Here is a 20,839-nt window from a genome sequence, read left to right as displayed (position 1 = left end):
AAGCAAACGTCAAGAAGAATCATCTGCTAACCCCAAAAGAATGAAACAACGTCACCGTGTCACGTGGAAAGTTCTCAGACCGCAGAGACCTGAGTTCAAATCCTACCCTTTAATGTTTGTGTGACCTTTGTCAAGTCACCGAACCTTTGTTTTCTTCTCTGTATCTTCTCCCGGAAATGTTGTTTCAGCTAAAATGAGATAGAACAAACCCTTTGCAAACCTGAAAGCACCATAACATTGTGGGCTTTTATTACCAGACGCTGCCCCCTGCCAACTACTGGCCTCATGCCAAGGGGAGCCAGTTTTCCCAGCTCAGGCCCCTATATCACTGGCTGGCCGGAAGGGTTGCCGTGGCAATGCCCCAGGGTCCCAGCCCATCCTCCTTTGGAGTATAGAATGAACTCCCAGGAGCCTCTGGGGCTGATGCCCATGGTGGGAGTGGGGCAGCAGCGACACCCACCCTGACATTGACTCTGGCCTTTGCTCCCACTCCCACCCCCCAGATCAAGTGTGACCAGTACTGGCCTGGCCGGGGCACAGAGACCTATGGTGTGATCCAGGTTACCCTGCTAGACACGATCGAGCTGGCGACCTTCTGTGTCCGGACCTTCTCCCTGCACAAGGTGCCTCCTCCTACCTTTCCCCTGTGCTTCCTGCCCTGAGGAGTGAGCCAGGCCTAGGGCTATGCCTGGAGACAGGGAAAGGGTGGCCTTGGAAGAGAGGGAGTCAAGAGGAGTCTGAGGGAGCCCAGGGCCCTGGCCTCTGCACCCAGCCTCTGCCCTCACCCCCTCAGTCGGGGTTTATGGGGGACGCCAGGGAAGGAGAAGCCTCGGCCGTGCCCTCAGAGGTGCTCCCAGCCTGCCTGGGGAGATCAGCCTCTCGTGTTGTGGAAGAGAAGGCAGCTCCCTTGCCCAGGGAGGGGATCAGTCCCTGGAGGAGCCAGGCCTGCTGCTATGCCTTTGAGCTGGCTCTGGAGGAGGGTGGGGGAGGGAGGAATGACAGAAGGATCAGTAGCTTCATTGAAGGTGTGAAAGTAGACAGGACTGGTGTTGGAGGTCTGTGGGGAGAGGACAGGGAGATGTAGACATGGGAGGGGGACAGGGGGAGAAGATTAGAGAGAGGGCAGAGATGTCTAGGCAGAGTAGTTTGGACTTTCTCTCAAGGTAGTAGGGAGCCATCTAAGGTTTTAGAGTAGGGGGGTGATGAGGCCGGAGCCATCCGTTAGGAAGTGGTACATAGGATATGTTAAGAAAGGACAGAGGTGCCCAAGTGGCACAGTCCATCGAGTCATCTGCCCACTGGCCTGCCCTGTCTCTCCATAGAATGGATCCAGCGAGAAGCGTGAAGTTCGCCAGTTCCAGTTCACAGCATGGCCAGACCATGGTGTCCCTGAGTACCCAACACCCTTCCTGGCTTTCTTGAGAAGAGTGAAGACCTGCAACCCTCCGGACGCAGGCCCCATTGTGGTGCATTGCAGGTACAGTGACCCCTGACCTTCCCCCAGCCTCGGGCCTGGCATCCAAGCCCAGCCCCTGGGCAGAAGGAGATTCCCTGGACTTGGGCAGGTCACCCACTTGTGCCTGATTACTTACTGCTATTAGGATCGGCTGCTGACCTGCTGTGACCATACAAAGGTCCCTTTCCCCACCCTTTCTGGGCTGTCCCCTCTCTAAAAATGAGGGGGTCTCATGTGATGGACTTGTGGATAGCCTCCAGTCCTGAGATAGGAGGAATCCCTGAGGACCAGCAGTGGGGTTCAGGGCATCAGGACCCCTGGGTGGGGACCCCAGCACTGACACCTGCTTCCCTGCCTCATGTCCTTCCCTCATCCCTAAGAGGAGGATGACACGTACGTACACCCACCTGCCCCACCAGTCACTGCAGGGGAAGACCCTTGTTAAGCCTCGGGGGTCAGAGCGGCAGGAGCTGGCATCCCAGGGTGAGCTCGTTGGGTCCAGCCCCATCTGTCTACTCTCCCTCCCCACAGTGCGGGCGTGGGCCGGACAGGCTGCTTCATCGTCATAGACGCCATGCTGGAGCGCATCAAGCCCGAGAAGACAGTGGACATTTATGGGCACGTGACCCTCATGCGCTCACAGCGGAACTACATGGTCCAGACAGAGGACCAGTACAGCTTCATCCACGACGCCCTTCTGGAAGCCGTTGCCTGTGGCAACACCGAGGTCCCCGCCCGCAACCTTTACTCATACATTCAGAAGCTGGCCCAGGTGGAGACTGGCGAGCATGTCACAGGCATGGAGCTGGAGTTCAAGGTCAGAGTCCCGGGGGGCCGCTCAGAGCAGGGCAGGGTGCTGAGTGGGAGGGGAGGGTCAGCTATGGAGCTGGTACAGGCCTGCTGGGCTATGGAGAATGGAGGGGCAGCTGTGGAGCTGGTACAAGCATGCGGGGCTATAGAGAGCAGAAGGGCAGCCGTGGAGCTGGTACAGGCGTGCTGGGCTATAGAGAGTGGAGGGGCAGCTGTGGAAAGTGGCCAGCCAAGTCCCAGGGTGGGAAGGACCCCTGCTCATGGCTCTCCTGCTTCCTGGCTGCCCGAGCTGAAGTGTGCCAGAGCAAACCAGATGATCACCAAGGGCCCAGGGGCCTCCCTAAGAGGCAGCTGCCCTCACAGGGGCATTGCAGGGACTGCATGCCTACCTCACCCCAGCCCCAGGCCTGGCCTCTCCCTCCTGTCAGAACTCAGGCCCAGAATGTAAAGCATACACCCAGAGGGGAAGAGCAGGAGCCAGTCTGGCAGGGTCAAGGGCGATGGGGCAGATGAGGCCGAGTGTCTGAAATCTGATCAAGGAAGGTCCCAGGGCACCAAGGCCAGCATGGCCATCTTTCCCACATTGCTGCCTCCGGGGTGAAGAGGAAGAAGGGAAGCTGGGGGCTCTTGCTGAGCAAGGGAAGCCCCCAGCACCCACCCAACCCTGACCCGCCTCCCTCCCCTGTGCCCTCTGCAGAGGCTGGCCAACTCCAAAGCCCACACATCCCGCTTCATCAGTGCCAACCTTCCCTGTAACAAGTTCAAGAACCGCCTGGTGAACATCATGCCGTATGAGAGCACACGCGTGTGCCTACAGCCCATCCGTGGCGTGGAGGGCTCTGACTACATCAATGCCAGCTTCATCGACGGCTACCGGTGCGAGGGCCGGGGAGGCTGCTCAGTCCCTGCCCTGGGTGCTCAGCTTCCAGCCCCTGGGGGCCTTAGCTTAGACGTCCCAACTCCCTGTTGTCCTTCCCCAGCCTGGCCCACCCCCTCCCAGAGCCACAGGCTTCCTTCTTTCAGGAATAGACGGCCTCTTTGCATAGGCAGATGGACCAAGGAGTCCAGGGGTGGAGCAGGGGAGAGAATAAGCCCAGAACTGGGGCTCTGCTTTACCTAGAGCAGCCCCTTCTGTGCCCCTAGCCTGAAAAGAGGCAGGAACCGTCGTTGAACCCAGAGATGGGAGCCCCGGGGTCAAGTCTCTGCATATCTGAGCATCACTCCTCCCAGTCCAGACCTCAGTTTCCCTGTCTGTATAAGGCCTTCACGGTCTCTGCTGGGGTAAAAATCCCCCAAACTCCCAGAGGAGACTCTGGGGCAGCGGCAAGTGCAGGAAGGGTGAAGCCTCTCTCAGCAATCCTCTCTTGCTCACAGGCAGCAGAAGGCCTACATCGCCACACAGGGGCCTCTGGCGGAGACCACCGAGGACTTCTGGCGAATGCTGTGGGAAAACAACTCCACCATAGTGGTGATGCTCACCAAGCTGCGGGAGATGGGCCGGGTGAGTGGGGGGGAGAGCAGGGCCAGCTCTGGCCCTGGGCCGGCCCCAGCCTTCTGCGTCAGTTAGCCACCAATACGCCTCACCCACTGGGGCCCTGCAGAACAGCTCAGGGTAGAATGTCTCCTGACAGCCATCCCCCACAAACAGGGGGACCCTCTGAGCCATGGGAAGCCTTCAGAAGGCACCCTCCCCTTATGGAAGTGAATGTTGAAAACTAAAAATTAATTAATTTAAAAAATAGAAGGCACCCTCCTCCCAGGCCTCCTAAGAGAAGTGGGCCTAAGTTTAGGGGGAGGAGTGGGGGAAAGTCCCTAAGAGTGGCCAGCCCTGGGCCTGCTCTGGGGGGCAGACCCAGGTCCAACTCCTTGGGGAGGTGGGAAGATGAGATATGGTCCCCCAGTGGGTTAAGGGCAGGGTAGGAGGCAGCCTGCAGCCAGCGGCTTCTCCCTTGCCCCCTGCATACACACTCACACATGCACAGGCATACACACACACATACACACACACACACACACACACACACACACATCACCTGCATGGGTCAGCAGGCGTGACAGGCAGCCCTGTTCTCCTTGCACCAGGAGAAATGTCACCAGTACTGGCCAGCAGAACGGTCGGCACGTTACCAGTACTTCGTGGTGGACCCCATGGCGGAGTATAACATGCCCCAGTACATCCTGCGCGAGTTCAAAGTCACCGACGCCCGAGTGAGTACCCAGCTGGTCCCAGAGGGGCAGCTTGGGGTAGAGGCGGGGCAGGCACCCCAGGTCCAGGCTCCACGTAAGATGGTGGGATACTTCAGGAACAGTCACCGACCCCAGCCTTCTGCTCCCCATGGGCCTGGGCCATCGGGTCAGGTCTGGCCTCCTGAAGATTGAGGCCAGGCTCAGAGAGGGTAGGGAAGCAGCTGGTCTCCGAGCTGGTGGGAGAGGAGGGCTCACGCGCCATGTAGCCTTGTTCTCCCTCCTGTCCTCAGGGTGGCCAGTCCTGAACTGCCCCCCCCCGAGCCTGTTTCCTCATCTGTAAATGGGGGAGTGGGCTAGAAAATCGCTACAACCCTTTTTAGTTCTAAGAACATATTCATACAAGTTGTCATATGATGAACAAAGCAAATGGTGCGGATTGTAAAGGGGAAAGGGGAAAAGCATTTATACAGCGCTTACTGTGTGCCAGGTACTGTGCAAATTTGACCCTCCCCAAAGCCCTGGGAGTAGGTACTGTTATAATCCCCATTTTACAGTTGAACAAAATGAGGCAGACGGAGGTTAAGTGACTTGCCCAGGGTCACACAGCTAGTTAGAGTCCGAGCTTCCTGGCTCCCGGCCTAGGACTGACTCTATCCACTGTGCCCCTTAGCAGATATAAGTGTGATAGCTTATGTACAAGGAAGATAGACTTGGCTGGTCAGCTCCTTGGAGAAGGTTCAGGACTCCAGCAGGTCCCTGGAAGATGGGCCCAGATAGAGAGAGGGAGGGGCCTGCCAGGCAGGACAAGTGGTGGGAGAGCTCGGGGACCACTGAAGGGAATCCAGTATGCTTGTGGTGGGAGGCAGGTCCACGCAGGGGAGCAGGAGGGAGATGAGGACAAAGCAGTAGACCGAGGCCAGGCTTGGGAAGGCTTGAGCAGAAGAGGGAGGGGCCGTCACCTGTGGGAGAAGTAGCCCCCCTCCCTTTTGGGCCTCACTTACCCCCTGGCGCTGTCACGCCCCTGCCCCAGCCCCAAGGTAGGCTGCCCCTCCACAGTGCACAGAGCATGGGTGAGGGCGGCCCTGGGAGCCTCTGCTCTGCTCCTGATGGAGGAAGCTGACCGTCAAGAAGGTGATGATGTCTAGTAGCTGACGGTAGATGTGTTGAATGAGAAATGACATTGATGAAGTCATAATGGTCTGGACTGGATGAAAAAGCATTTGTTAAGCACCCACTGTATGCCAGGCACTGCCAATCCCAGCCCTGAAGGAGCTTATATTCTAACAGGTGAAAACAACGCATAGAGCCAGAAAACTGGGGCAGGGGAGGGGTAGATAGGCTAGGTGGCCTGGTTCTGGGCAGAGGCCAGGAGCCCAGAGGAGGAGGAGAAGGAGGAGGAGGAGGAAGACCAGAGTGCAGAGGTCACAAAAGCTCTCCTCAGAGACCAGGCTCCCGGGGGCAGAGGCCAGGAGCCCATGGGAGGAGAAGGAGGAGGAGGACCAGAGCACAGAGGCCGCAGCTTGGCAGTGCCACTAAGAACCATGGAGGATGACAATGGCAGCACTGGAATACTGGAAGGAGATGGGGGTGGCTGGGCCTCCCCCTGCACTCTCCAGGCTTCTTGTTTATTCCTGGCCTCGGCACCTTCATGCTCCAATCCCCTGTCCCCTCCTGCCTTGTCTTGGCTCAGGCTGCTCTGCCTTCTCTCCCCACCTTCCCCCTTATCCAGGAATCACTCCTCCCCCTTCACATCCAACTAGGGCATCTTCAGGTTTCCCTGTTCTTAAGGGGCCCCCCTTGACCCTTACATGTCACCTGTTCTCTGCCTGTCAGGAGCTTGTCATAGAAGGAAGGATGTGCATGTCAGGATTTTATTCCTTCAGTATATTGTAAGATCTGTGCGGGCAGGGACGGCCTCTTTGCCATATTTGTATATTTCTAGCACTTTGGAGGGAGGGGGAGAGAGAGAGAGAGACAGACAGACAGACAGACAGAGAGACAGAGAAGGAGAGAGGACAGACAGAGACAGAGAGACTGAAAGAACTCTTCTAATGCAGCAGACCCTTAATATGTTTGTTCTGAGTGAGTAAACAACCAGCCACAGTAACCACTGACTTAGGCCTCTCTTCCTCCCCCAGGACGGTCAGTCCCGGACCGTCCGCCAGTTCCAGTTCACAGACTGGCCAGAGCAAGGCGTGCCAAAGTCAGGCGAGGGTTTCATCGACTTCATCGGCCAAGTGCACAAAACCAAGGAGCAGTTTGGCCAGGACGGGCCCATCTCTGTCCATTGCAGGTAGGAATCATCCCGCAGGAGCGGGGGTAGGGGCAGACAATCCTGAGGTCTGAGCTGTGTCACTACGGGCCTCCTGAATATGACTGTGCGTGTGGAGTTGGCCAAGGACGAGGTCCTGGCAATAGCACTGCTCTGGGCTGTGCTTATATAGGGAGACACCCCCTCCCCATCATCCCTTCCCTCCATAGCCCATGGTCACGCCCTCCCCTCTCCCTGTCCCTCCACACCCAGCATGGTCTCCTCTCCCACCTCCCCATTGTTCCTCTGTCCAGGAGCATCACTTCCCTTCTCCTCATCTCTTCCAGATGTGGCCCGGCCTTTCTACCCCTACCCTAGGGGTACCCAACCTTTTTTCCATCCTTATGCCCCTTGGCTTTCAGTAAACATTCCCAGACCACCTATTAAATATGAAAGGAAATAAATTCTAGAGTGTCTCAGACATACACATGTGAGGAATAAAATAGATTAAATTTTTCATAAAAAACCTTTATTCAGTACATAAAGACATGTTTTACTATCATAATATTGTTAAAGATTTATCAGAACACGGTCAAATAAATTAGTCGATTTTATTTTCTCAGGATAGTTTCTCAATGCGATAGCCCACATATCATGCCCAGCCATCGGTTTTTGGTTTTTTTTTTCCTGCTTGGATTTGATTAAGAACAGGACGGAGAGTCCTGATTCTCTGAGATATGTTGATATAAATGTGAGTGAAGCCGTGTGAGCACGTTCAGGAAGGACGAACTGTGCCTCTGAAAAGGGACACTGACGATTCTGTAACTTTGCTGATTGGAAATCAATTTGGCGCTGGCTGGGACTGCAGCTACCCAAGAGCGCACCTCTCCCGGCTCCTTGTCACCAATGGCTTTTTTCCCCAGTTCAGTGTGCAGAGGGCTTTCATGGGTTCATTTGGTTTTAGTCAGTAGGAATTACTCCATCCAGTGCTCTCTGACCCCCCTTCCTTCCTGACCCGGCCCCTGTCTCCACAGTGTCTCTCTGCAGTCTGTAAATGTGTTCATGAACAGTAGTATTTTTGTAATATTTCAAGAGGCTAATACAGTTATTTCCCAGATATTCCTCCATTTACACACACATGCACATGCCCACCCACACACACACATACTTACATGTACTTCTTGTACCAGGGGGAAAGTGTAGCCTCATCTTACGGTCTCCTGTGGCCTCCTCTCTGCCCATCTGTGCTCCTGGCCATGGCTGGGACCCCTCCCCTGCAGGAAGCATAAACCCAGGGTCAGCAGGGAGGCTTTGGGGATCCTTCTCCATTACTAACTAGTGCTGTCCCTGCTCCCCCCATCCCCTGGGCCCATTCCTCCTCTCTGTCCCCGCTTCTGTATTCCCACAGCCCCCAGCCCAGGACAGTCAGGCCTCCTTACAAACTCCACTTTACTGGATGACATTTTCCCACCTCCACTGGTTTCCTCCTTGGCCCCTGCCAGACTTGCCAATCAGTGCTCAATCAGCAGACATTTATCAGGTGTCTGCCATGTGCCCGGGGATACGAGAATTAAAACCAAAGAGAAGCAGCTTTCCAGGAGTTTAACGTCCCACTGGGGAGGCACCACCCATACCATTATGTGCATGGGAAATATGTTCCAAGTAAATACAAGGCAGAAAAAGCATTGAGGCTTGCCATTCACATTCAAGGACTCCCTTCCCTGTCTCCCCTCCAGCCTGAGGCCTGCTCTTCCTCTCTCCCTGGTCCATGACCATGTCCTCCCCTCTCTCTGCAGGTGGGGTAGGAGATGCCCCCATTGGAAGTGGAGTTTGAGGGAGCCCCTGAGTGGCCTCAGAACTCGGGGGGAAGGGGAACAAGGCCCTGGATTCAAATCTTGGCTCCTCCGCTTCTAAAGCCGCATAGCCTCAAGGCTACTCCCTGTACTCTGGGCCTCAGTAAAATGAAGGGGTCGCTGACATCTGGGGCTCTGGCCCTGGGGTCCGTGGAGAGATTTCCAGGGGGTCCTGGAACTTGAAGGAGTGGAGGGGAACCACATCTTTGTTGTCACTAACCTGTAACTGAAATTTATTATTACTACAACGCCGAACACAGGCAGCGGCACGCAGGGCTCTCTGCGGTGTTGCAAGAGAAATCTCAGCTTTTTCATACCCTTTGAGTTGTGGTAGATAGCCAGAACTCTTGCACTCATCCCTGCTTCAGAATCGCCCTGGTCGTCAGAGCCTCCACTAAATCTCACGTGATCATGGCCTTCCCGTCCACGGCGCACTGGTGACATTGCCAACGGCTCTCGAGGGTCCCCGGCATCACCACTGGACGTCACCACCGGACGTCACCACCGGACGACCGAAGATGCTGCCCCGTTCTCTCTCTCACTCTGTGAATGTGTTCTTCTTCCCCTGTGTGTAGCGCCGGCGTGGGCAGGACTGGGGTCTTCATCACGCTCAGCATCGTCCTGGAGAGGATGCGCTACGAGGGAGTGGTGGACATCTTCCAGACCGTGAAGATGCTCCGGACACAGCGGCCGGCCATGGTGCAGACGGAGGTGAGGGCCCGCTGGCCTGGGATTGAGAAGGCCCCGTGCCCTACTAGGCCCGGAGTCCGAAGCGTGGGAGGTGGGTGACCCTCCCCCTGCCCTCTGCTCGGCTCACGCCTCCTCTGAGGTACCGGGAGGGGGAGAGGGAGCGAGGATTTATAAACACCTACTGCGTGCCCAGCACCATGCTGAGCGCTTTACAAATAGCATCCCGCTTGATCCTCATGACAACCCTGGAAGGTAGGCGCAGTTATCGTCCCGGAGGCAAACAGAGGTGAAGTGACTTGCCCAAGGTCACACAGCTGTGTCTGAGGCTGGATTTGAACCCAGGCCGGCTGTCCGGTCCTGGGCCCCACATTTCAGGAGGGACATTGGAGCCAGACAGCCTCCCACTCTGCCTTTGGATGGCTTTCTCTGCTCACTTCTCCCCACCTGCTGCTGCTTTGTGGCTGCCTCTGTCTCATGACCAGCCTTCTAAACCAAGACACACAATCCTGCTGCCCCCGAGCCTCAGTTACCTCACCTGTAAAATGGGTGTGGCATTCATTCCCTGCCCTCCCCCCAGGGGAGATGTGGGAACTGGTGCCCGCAGAGTCAGCATTTGAACCCAGGCCCCCTGACTCCCAAGGCAGTGCCTCTGTCCCAGGGCAGGACGTCCTCTCCATAGACCCCTGGGGGGCGGTGGGGAGGGGCTCCAGGACAGCCAGAGTGATGTGACCTCTCCCTCCCCCAACCTTGTCCTTGCTCCAGGATGAGTACCAGTTCTGCTACCAGGCCGCGCTCGAGTACCTTGGAAGTTTTGACCACTATGCAACATAAAAAGCCATCCCTCCCCGTACTGACTCCACGGACCCCTGGACGTCCCGGACGCTCCCCCTTCCCTCGAGAGGAAGGGGCCTCGAACCGATTACCACAAACTGAACCCAACAAGTACCTTTTTCTTTGGACACCACAGCGGGAGCGTGGGGGAGGGGTGGGCGAGGGGACCCTCCCCCCCGACAGGCCCAGCGCAGCATGAACTCCAGGAGCGAAAGCAAAGCTCGAGGGCCAGGGCTGGTCTGAGCCGCTGGGGCCTGTTACCTCAAAGTGGCTTTGGTCCCGAGCTGCCTTGCCCCGCCCCAGCCCCCCGCCCCGGGGAGGGGCACAGTCTCTTGGGTCCCATCCTTAAGAGTTTGGTTTCTTTGTTCATCTGGTTGGCCATCTTTAGGGGAAGTCGCCCCCCACACGCCCCTCCACCATCCACCCACGCAGAGTCCCCAGCCGCAGCCCTGAGCCAATGACCACATCGACGAGACGCCTCCTGTGCGCGGCGCTGGGGGAGGGACACACTTGCCAACAGGGGGTCCCCAGCCTGCCGGAGCCCCGCCAGCGTGGGAGGCCGAGTTCTCCGGGGGGCTGGGGCCACATCCCCTTCTGAATACTTGGAACATTCCTCATTTCTTTTTTGATTCCAAAAAACGTTATTTCTGGAAAGATGGAGAAAAAGACAAAGGGGGAGGGCGCAGCGTGGCCAGTGGCTTTCCTGCCGGTTGGATTTCGGAGGGTGGGTGGAGGGGGCAAGGCAGAGGAGCTGCCGAGACAGGCCCTATGGACCCCTTCCTCCCTGTCTTCAGCAAACACTCTCTCCTCTCTCCCACCCCCACCAGGGGCTTGGGGAAGACGTGGTTCTAGACTCACAGGATTCAGACCAGAAGGAATCTTAGAAATCGTAGGATCCATCGCTTCACAGGTGAGGAAACTGAGGCCCAGGAGGCTGTGACTTGCCCCGAGTCACCAGGCAAAGTCTGAATCTGAACCCCGAAGCCTCCAGGGGTTCTCCTCACCGCCACCACTCTGTCCCCACCCTCTCGGGATCACCGCGCAGCCTCAGCCTAGCCCACCTCCTCCCAGCCGTCAGACCATCAGGCAAGAGCGGAGCCTCGGCCCTGCGCTGTGAGCGGCTTTCTTTAAAGTATCGATGTAACTGTAACCAGTGACATTACCGTTTTTTTTTAAATAGTGTATTTTTTCCTTTTTTAAAAAAAAAACTGACAGAATACGAGTCAATGAATTTAAAAGAGAATTTGCTTATTCATATTACGTTCAAAGACAGTCTATTTTTTCACGGTAGAAACGTTCTGTGTACTGGCTGTGGTCATATACGAGATTCCGTGCGAATTGCTCCTTCTACATATGCTTTTCTACCATTGGAAAGGTTCGACTTGCTCATGTAAGAATGAATTGTCCTTGTTTTGTTTTTAAATTAAATCTCAGACATATCAGGCATGGCTCCAAGCGTGGGGGAGGCCAGGAGAAGGCCAGCCAGCAGGCCCCCTTCTCCTTTGAGCTCCCCTGCCGGGACCAGGCGCCCACTGCGGGTGGGAGGGATGGCACCTCCCACCCTGGAAGCCCTCCTCTCCACCCCAGGCTTGCAGGTGCCCCGGGGCACACACCAGACATCTAGTATGAACCACCACCTCGATGCCTGGTGGGCCCCTGGGACTCACACTGTGTTGCCAAAGTGTGGAGGTGAAAGGAAGATGAGCCCCCTGCGCCAGGCTGCCACGGGCACCCCTCCTCCCCTGCTCTCTGCTCGACTGTGGGGAAGATGGATGCGTCGGGATGGGGTGCCCCATTTGGGCCCTGGGGGGGGGGCCACACACACACACACTCACACACTCTCTCAGACCACAACGTGTGTGCACACACACGACCCGCCTCCTGCACTGACCAGAGAGGCACTGGGCCCGCCCCACCCCAACCAAAAATGCCGTGGGAACGTGGCCCCAAACTCTTGACAACGTGCAGCCAGGACTTTACCCGGGGAGACGAGGAGAAAGGAGAAAAGCAGATGCCAACCGAGACCAGTTTTTTCTCTTTGTACGAGAGCAGAGACGCTATCCGTTTCCCACTGTTACTTCAAACTGAAACTGTAAGTGGTTTTCCTGCCACTGTGTATGTAGATATATCGACTTTGTATTAAAGGAAGATTGTCTGAAAGCCTCGTCTACAGGAGCCTCCTTTGTCACAGAAGCTGCCGGGGGCGGGGCCCCGAGGGGGAGCCAGGGATGGAAGGAATTGGGGCTGACAGATTCCCGAGGCCCTTTGGAGTTTTTCAGGCTCCTCACCTTTTATGAACGCGATTGTTGCTCTCAACTCCCCATTTTTGAGATGGGGAGACTGAGGCCCAGAGAGGGAAAGTATTTTGCCAAGGCCACCCAGGTAGGTAATAAGCTGTAATGGGGAGGACACCCACACCTTCTTCCCGCCGAGCATCTGGCGATCTACAGAGCTGATTACCAGGCCTGGCTCTTTGGGCAGGGGAGCCTTCAGCCAGAGAGCCAAGACCCGGGAGAGATGGTGTTGGGGCCGGCTAGAGAGCTATCTCCTCCCCCTCGCAGAGAGAAGGCCCAGCCGTTTCCACAGGAGTGAGGGAGCAGGAGAGGAGGAAGGGGGAGGCCATTCTGCTGGTACATCCGGTCCTTGGCCTCCAGGAGCCCTGGTCGAGCGGAACCCCAAGGAAAATAAGGGTAGAGGATGCTGCCTCCCACTGCTCCTTGTGAAAAGGCTTTTCTTCACCACAGCCTTGTAGGGGAGGGAGGGAGGGATTAGTAAATGGACTTTATAAAGCAGAACGTAATAGCCCAGGGGATCCAGAAACAGCAACCCTGCCTTCGAGGAGTTTATGTTCTACTGAGGGGGAGGGGACAACTCGAGGGCACACACAAACAAACACACACACACACACACACACACACACACACACACGAAGTTAAGGACTGAACGAGGATCTAAGATGGTTTCATGGACCGCCCAATGGCTGGGCTGAGCCTTCAAGGGGAATCCAGGTTGCTTTGAATGTAGACTTTGTGAAAAGCCAGTCATGGGGGGTGGGGTGGTAAATAATGTGAAACGAGGCCAGAAAACTCCATTGGAGCCAGTCTGTGGAAGGCTTTCTGCGCCAGGCTGAGAAGTTTGTATTTTATCCCAGAGGCAGCAGGGAACCTGAGAAGGTTTTAGATCAGGAGAGTCACAGGACCAGGCCAGTACCTCTAAAGATGCTTGGGGCAACCTCTTGAAGGAGAGATTAGAGAGGGAACCACGAAGCAGGGGTACCAGTCTGGAGGCTCTTTGGATATTCCATGGGAGAACCAGCATGGGGGCAGTGAGAGGAGAGAAAGAAATGAGGCAAGTGAGATGGGCATGCCCATTTTAAAGATGGAACTGAGGCCCAGGATGGTGCAGAGACTTGGCCAGGGTTACACAGCTAGTAAGAGCCATTCTCAGGTTTCTTGAGTCTAAGGCCAGCCCTTCCATATCTTCTCCTGCTGCTCCATAGGAAGGAAGGGAGGGGAAGGACAGGGTCACACTGGGCTGGGCTGGGTGGCCATGAATGGCTTTCAAGTCATCAAGAATATTGATCAAACCCCTGCTATGTGCTTACTCCATTGGGCCCAGAATGTTTGGGGTTGGGAGAGGCACAAGGGAGATGGGGTATTGGCCTGCCAATACCCTTCGGGGTTTGGTCAGGGTAGACAGAGCTTGGAAGGGTCAAGCCCTCCTCTTGGCAGACCGTTCCACAAACAGACAAACTTAGGCCCTCTATGGTAGGAGCAGGGCTCCCTGACAGCGGGAGCAGAGGGTGCCACCCTTGCCCCCTGCCCATTTACCCAGCACACAGCCCCGCTGGTAAGGCATTCTGAGCTCCCAGCTCCAGCCTGTCCATCCAATCCCTGTGCTTCAGGCAATATTCCAACCTCACTCTCTGCAGTCTGCCGACATTTACTGGGCACCCAAAGATGAAGGCAGATATCAGACTAAACAGGGGAAATGGCCCTCTCAGAGAGACCAACCCCAAAGCCTGAGGGTGATTTCGTTGCATTAAAATAGAAAAGGAGAAAGTAAGTGAATTCTTAGTCTCTGCCTCTGTCTCTCTCCCCCTCTTCTCTCTCTCTCTCTCTCTCTGTCTTTGTGTTTGTGTATGTGTGTGTATGTGTGTCTCTCTGTCTCTCTCTCTCAAAATATGTATGTACATATAAGCATCATGTATGTATGTGTATATATGTACATACACACACGTACACATACAGATATCTCCCTTCCTGTCTGTCTCCTCTTCCCTCCCTGTGTCTCTGTGTCTGTCTTCCTCTCTCCCTCTCTCCCCCACCTCTCCCTCCCTTGGATCCCTGCCCTCCTCCTCTCCCCTGCTTTCCCCTACCACAGGCTGTCAACAATAGACCCCTTCAGGCCTCCCTCTCTGTTCCTGCTCTGAGTCAGCCCAAGGCCAATGGGTTTGCCATGTGTGCCCACAGAGGGGATATATCTAACCCCACAGACAAAGGCGAAGCCCCTGAAAGACTAAAATGGAATTCTTGAGGCCTTGGTTTCTTTTCACTGGGGCTCTAGCCCCGAAAGTTCCCCTAAGCCTCCCTCCCTCTTTCCTTCTCATCACGCCCTGGCCCCTGGCCCCTGGCCCAGAAAACTGAGGCTTAAGCAGAGGCAGCCGAGTGCCTCGCTAGCTCTTGGTGAATAACAATGGTGTTGATTGAGGCTGGAGAAAAGGCCTGGCCGTGAGGCCTGTGCTAGCCAGACTCAGAGCAGGGTTACTCAGCCCCAGGGAGATGGGAGCAGAATCACCACAAGAGCCAGAGGGAAGACGGGAGGGCACAGCCAGCCCAGGAGCCGTCCATGGGCTGTCCACTCCACACTGGGGCAGCTCTCAATGTTAAAAAGTATTTCCTTTCATTGCGATGAAAGCTGCCTCTTCTGCAGCTTTCTCCCATCACTCTTAATCCAAGCCCTTCATACACCGCCAGCCCCCCACTGCACCCCCAACCTCCTCTTCCTCCAGGCTAAACGTCCCCAGTTCCTTCAAACATAAGGCTAGAGCTGTACCTCAGGGAAGTGGCACAGGGCAGATAGTCCCGGGTCCCTCTCCTGCCCCTCAGAGGCAAAGGATTTGGGGGTTGGGTAGGACTAGTGTTCCCCAGGAAAAACCCTTCCAAATCCCCATAAAGGGGGACTCCAAAAGTTACCACCCCTGAGCCCTTTCTCCCAGGCGGGGCAGAGAGGACATGAGCCCCCCGAGGTCAAGAAGTATCTGATCTTGGTGGGGGGGTGTTATGGAAACTATGCTAATGGCTATTCCATTTCCCGCCCCCAAATCATAGAACATGGTGTCAGAGAGGGAGGGTCCTTGGAGCCCAAAATGTCGAAGCTGGGGGACCTTAGTAGTAATCCAGTTCAACTCTCATTTCATAAATAGAGAAACTGAGGGCCAGAAAAGTATAATGACTCACCCAGGGTCACACAGCTTCAGGGGTTGGATTATGAACGCTGCTCTTCTACCGACTCAGAGTGTCCACCTGCATTCTCTGTCTGTCTCTCTGTCTCTGTCTCTCTGTCTCTGTCTTTCTGTCTGTCTGTCTGTCTCTCTGTGTGTGTCTCTCCTCCTTCCCTCTGTCTCTCTCTGCCTCTGTCTCTGTCTGTCTATCTCTCTGTGTGTCTGTCTCCTCTCTCTCCCTCTACCTCTCTCTCTCTCTCTCTCTCTCTCTCACACACACACACACACACACACACACACACACACACACACACACGAGCATAATATCTATTTATTAAGATCTAGGAGCAAAGACCAAGGTACAAGTCGGCACCATTTTTCAGATAAGGAAACAGGCATTGAGGGGTTATACAACACGGCCAATGTAGCACAGACCAAGTCTGCTCATGGCTCCCGGGCTAGTGCTTTCCCCCAAACCAACCAACCCCCTCAGGATGCTGGGCAGGGTTAGGCGTGAAAGTCCCACCTCACCCCGACCCGGCCCAATCATTTTCAATGACTCTGGTGGCAAAGGTTCTTAGATTTAAAGCCGGAAGGCACATCAGAGGTCATCTAGTCCAAGCTCTCTCTTTTTAAATAGTACTTGTCCCCAATTATACATCAAGATAATTTCTAGCATTCATCATTCCAAGATTGTGAGTTCCACATTTTCCTCCCTCCCTCCTCCCTCCCCTCCCCTCTTCCTAAAACGGTAGGCAATTCGATATAGGCTATCCATGCGCCATCATGTAAAACATATTTCCGTATTAGTCACAGTTGTGAAAGAAGAAGGAGATCAAAAGGGAAAAAAACCACAAAAAAGAATAAAGTAAATTTTTAAAAATGCTTCAATCTGCGTTCAGAGTCTATCGGTTCTTTATCTGGATGTGGATAGCGTTCTCCTTCGTGAGTCCTTTATCATTGTGTGGCTGAGGAGAGCTGAGTCATTCGTGGCTGATCATTGCACGATGGTGCTGATAAAACTGTGTGTACGGTGATTTCCTTAAGGCTTCCATTTTACAGACAGGGAAACTGAGGCCCAGAGAGGCTAAGCGGCATGTTCAAAGTCACACAGGAGTTAAGTTGCAGAGCTGGAATTCAAAGCCAGGTCCTCCAACTTTAAAGATTCTTTGTACCGCTGCACCATGCTGTCGTCCAGAGATGGAGATTGGGATGGCAAGGGAGCAAAGCCAGAGTAGGGGAGGCGGCCTGAGATAGTTGTGGAACATGGAGGGATTAGAAGTTACCGTGAGGACAAAGAGGCGTTTGAGGAGGGGTAAGGCATGGGGAGAGCTGGAAAGAAGAAAGATGATGATCATATAAAGGATTGGGGAGTTTTCAAAGCTGGAAGAAGAACACTTGTGGGCAGTGGCCAGATCCAGGGTCCCTTAAGGACAATGAAGAGTAACCAGTGGCCCAAGGCTAAGGAAGTCAGGCCATCAGAGCAAACATGGTAGGAAGGGTGGAGAGAGACTGTGAGCCAGGCACTGACTTCATTGAGAAGAGAAGGAGGACACCCTGGGGGCTACGGGGGACCTAGATCGGATTCCAGAGTAGTCTGGTGAGATCCTCAGAGGAAAAGAGGTTGCCGAGGAATGGTGGCAGAGGAGAGAGTCCAGGAGAGGAAATGGGGAACATCGATGATTGTCTCCAGCAATTCCTATCCCCAGCCATCTAAATGGTAGACTGTCTGATCTAGAAAGTAGAGTGTCCCAGCTGGGAGGCCTGCGCTCCAGAGCCAAGTAAGTGCAGCAGAGGGCCTGGAGTCAGGAAGACCTGAGTTCAAACCTGCCTTCATACTAGCTGTGTGACCCTGGACAAGTCACTTAACCTCAGTTTTTTCAACTATAAAAGGTACCTAAATAATAAATAATATAGCTATAGTTAATAATTACAATGATAAATGTAAATAATAGTTCTTACCCCAGTGTTGTTGTGAAGCTCTAATGAGATAGTATTCATAATGCGTTTAGCACAGTGTAAGGCTATTTATCAGCACATAGTAGGCAGTTGATCAATGCTTGTTTCCTTCTACTATGTTCCCTTCCAGCTCTGAAATTCTATAATTCTGGTATAATCCCGTGGTTATGAACATAGGAGACTCGGATGAATGAATGGTGAAGTGAGGAGGAGCAGGAGGGAGAGGAGGAGGAGGAATAGATTTAAAGAGAAATGATAATAAACCCAGTTCGGGCCCTGTTGAGTTTGAAGTGCTGGTGGGAAGGGCAGGACACCCACATCTCCAAAGAGAGGGCCAGGTTGGAGCAGATCACTGAGGAACACAGAGAGGGTGAATGAAATAAGAGGAAGAGCCTGCTGTGTTTGAAGGGCTATGGGTACCAGCTCAATATGGGGGCGGGGGGGGGGGGCCAGTGTGATGGAGTCCAACCCAGGATAGATCTGGAGACTTGAATCTTGGCTCCAGCACTTGGTAGCTGTGTGACCCACCTCTGAGCCCCTGTTTTCTCATCTGTAACAGGCACAATAATCAGACCACGTGTCTCCTTCCTGGGGCCATATTGTAAGCAAGCCCTTCATAACCCGATAGCGTGAACTGACCAGAAGATCTTTTTATCGTAATGAAAACATAACTGGGATTCCCAAAGCAGAGCCCAGGTCTTACCAGGCCAAGGCTGGGATGGGGGGAGAGAGGGGAGTTTTGAGCTGGCCCTCAAGAGAGGGCGGTGACGGGGCAGCCCCCAGTTTCAGAGGCTGCAGCTGGAGAGAGGTCACAGGTACCCACAGATTCTGGGGGCCTCCTGAGGCCTTATCAAAACACAGCATCCATCCCTAAGGCAAGCCACCCCACCACCTATGGACGGCTACATTGATTTTTTTTAATCTAAGTAATATTGAAATTATTTAAAGGAGGGGAAACCCCATTTTCATCTCAACTCAAGGAATCAGCAAGCCGGTAACCACTAAGGCGTCCTCGGAAGCCTCAAAGCAAGACGCACAACTTCTTACCTCGTTACAGTTTAATTAAGAATTATGTTGGATCAGCTCCTTTTTAATTATCACAGGGCCCAGATGACACCTAATCGTGTTTAGCTGGGGAGAGGAGGGGACGACCGGGCCAAGACGCGCACGAATGAATTTACAATTCCCTCTTTGGGGAACTTTAATAAAATTAGCCCCGCACAAGATGAACAGGGATAAAGGGAAGTCACAAACAGAACATTTGGCTTCTTCCAATTAGTGTCCACACACAGAGAAAGAAGGCGAGGTTTGGAGAAAGTTGTTGGGGGGGAGGGGGCGGGTTAAGGAGGAGGTGACCCTGGCCTGGAGGTACGAGTCCTGGTCTCAAGGCCCGGCTCCATCCCTTCCCCTGGCTTTGCTCTATGACCTTCACCCAATCCTTAACCCAGTCTGGGAAATAGCAACCAGAGGAGATGGAAGACCAGAAGCAAGAGTGCCTGAGTCAGAAGAGCTGGATTCAAATCCTTACTCTACTCCCCACTGCCTAGGTGACCTTGGGTCAGTCACATCCCTTCTGTGGGCCGCCTCTGTAAAATGAGGACTCAGTGACCTGTAGTGCCTTTTCCAGTGCTCGCATCGTGTTAACCTACGAATGGGAAAGAGGCTTAATGCGTTAAATATTAATTACACCCGATACTGTTCGTGTTAATCTGCTTCACACTTTGTCCAGCACTTTGTACACACAGATGGGACCAGGATTGGAACCCAAGGCTCCTTATTTACCCCTAGCCCAACACCTCCTCTGGTCCCCGTAGTCCTCCTTGGTCAACCAGGGCAGCCTCCGTTAGTGCCCACTAGGAGAGGCCCCTCCTCCTTCTCTTTCTCCAGACAAACGCCGCAGATGGGTGTCCTCTGGGCCCTGACCTCAGAGTCTAGAGTTCTCTCCATTCCCACAAACCTCTGGGTCCCTTTAGGCCTCCTTTCTAGAGCAGTCTCCCACCCCCAGCCCCACCCCTACCCCAGCTGCCTGCCCACATTCTAGCTCTTGGAGAAAGTGACTCTCTTAGTCTGAGCTCTGATGCCTATGGAGAAGCCAGGCCTGGAGGGCTCTAGGGACCTTTCCAGGAGGGAGGGACCCCCTTACTCTACGTACAGATGAGCCTGGCCACACCCTTCCTGGATTCAACAGCTCAGCAGGCTTTGATAGTTCAAAATCACAGCTAACATTTGTGTGTCGCTTTATGTTTTACAAAGCACTCTCCCAATATTATCTCAGCAAAAGAACCAAGATCATCTTTATAAAGCATTTAGTGTGGTGCTGGGCACACAGTAGGTGCTAAGTGCTTATTCCCTTTCCCCTTCATTTAATCATCACCACAACCCTGAGAGGCAGGTGCTATTATTAGCCCCACTTTATAGACGAGGAAACTGAGGCAGACAAGTTAACTGACTCGCCCAGTGTTACACAGCTAACAAGTCTCTGAGACGGGATTGGAACACAGGACTCCAGACTTGGCACTCAGTTCTCTGAACCACCTAGTTACCTAGGTGATTGAGCACCTACTATGTGCCAGTTGTCCCTGTTGCCTAGCAACAGGGAAACAAAGACAGAAATGAAATAGTCTCTGCCCTCAAGGAGCTGGCATCCTATTTGGGGGTCTAATGCATGCACTAGAGGGTACATCCTAACCAGCTCCCACCAGACAGTGGCCATTGGCAAATTTCAGTGTAAAACAGGTAGGGCTTTGTTTATTGGCGGGGGAGGGGGGCGATATTTTCTAGACTTGAGAAAATATTAATAAAGCAGATTAAACTTAAAAGTGCATTGGGCTGGCTAGTCGATAGAGCACTAGCCCTTGAGTCAGGAAGACTTGAGTTCAAATCCACACTAGATGTGTGACCCTGAGCAAGTCGCTTAACTGTCTCCCAAAAAAAGTGTCTTACAAACTTTTTTTTTCAGAGAGCCAGTTGTTAAACATTTAACAGCCCACCCTGCATACACAGCTAAGTAAATACAAAGTTTGTAGGACATAAACACAAATTAATTGGGGACCTGGAAAATGCTAACAACTGGGAGATCAGGAAAAAGCCTGACATTGGGACTGGCGCTTGAGCAGAGCCCTGAACATATTCTAAGAAGCCGAGGTGAGGAGGGAGAGTGTGGCATGAGCCTGTGCAAAGCCTCGATGGGAAATAGAATGAGTCTGGCTGAAGCACAGAGTGCCCAGAGGGTGGAGGGAGAAAAGTCTATTAAATCAGCCTGGAAAGACAGACTAGAGCCAGCTTACAAAGGGCTTCGAATGCCAAATAACATCAGTCAACATGCATACATACATATATGCTTATATGCGTCATATCTA

General features: G+C 53.9%; 1 protein-coding gene across 4 annotated transcripts in view; it reads left to right on the top strand.

The window, feature by feature from the left end:
• The window catches only part of PTPRS (protein tyrosine phosphatase receptor type S), a 145,694-nt gene extending 133,456 nt beyond the window's left edge, over nt 1–12,238 (top strand). For all 4 annotated transcript variants that reach the window (XM_036741808.1, XM_036741807.1, XM_036741806.1 and 1 more), the window contains 9 exons: nt 504–623; nt 1,323–1,477; nt 1,988–2,273; nt 2,964–3,142; nt 3,641–3,767; nt 4,349–4,474; nt 6,592–6,746; nt 9,133–9,268; nt 10,010–12,238. In XM_036741808.1, coding sequence (XP_036597703.1) covers nt 504–623; nt 1,323–1,477; nt 1,988–2,273; nt 2,964–3,142; nt 3,641–3,767; nt 4,349–4,474; nt 6,592–6,746; nt 9,133–9,268; nt 10,010–10,078 — 1,353 coding nt within the window. In that variant the 3' untranslated portion in view covers nt 10,079–12,238. The remainder of the gene's footprint in view (nt 1–503; nt 624–1,322; nt 1,478–1,987; nt 2,274–2,963; nt 3,143–3,640; nt 3,768–4,348; nt 4,475–6,591; nt 6,747–9,132; nt 9,269–10,009) is intronic.
• Nucleotides 12,239–20,839: the final 8,601 nt, after the last annotated feature.

The sequence above is a fragment of the Trichosurus vulpecula genome, chromosome 1 (assembly GCF_011100635.1).
Source record: "Trichosurus vulpecula isolate mTriVul1 chromosome 1, mTriVul1.pri, whole genome shotgun sequence".
NCBI lineage: Eukaryota > Metazoa > Chordata > Mammalia > Diprotodontia > Phalangeridae > Trichosurus > Trichosurus vulpecula.
This window is presented reverse-complemented; position numbering and strand designations above follow the sequence as displayed.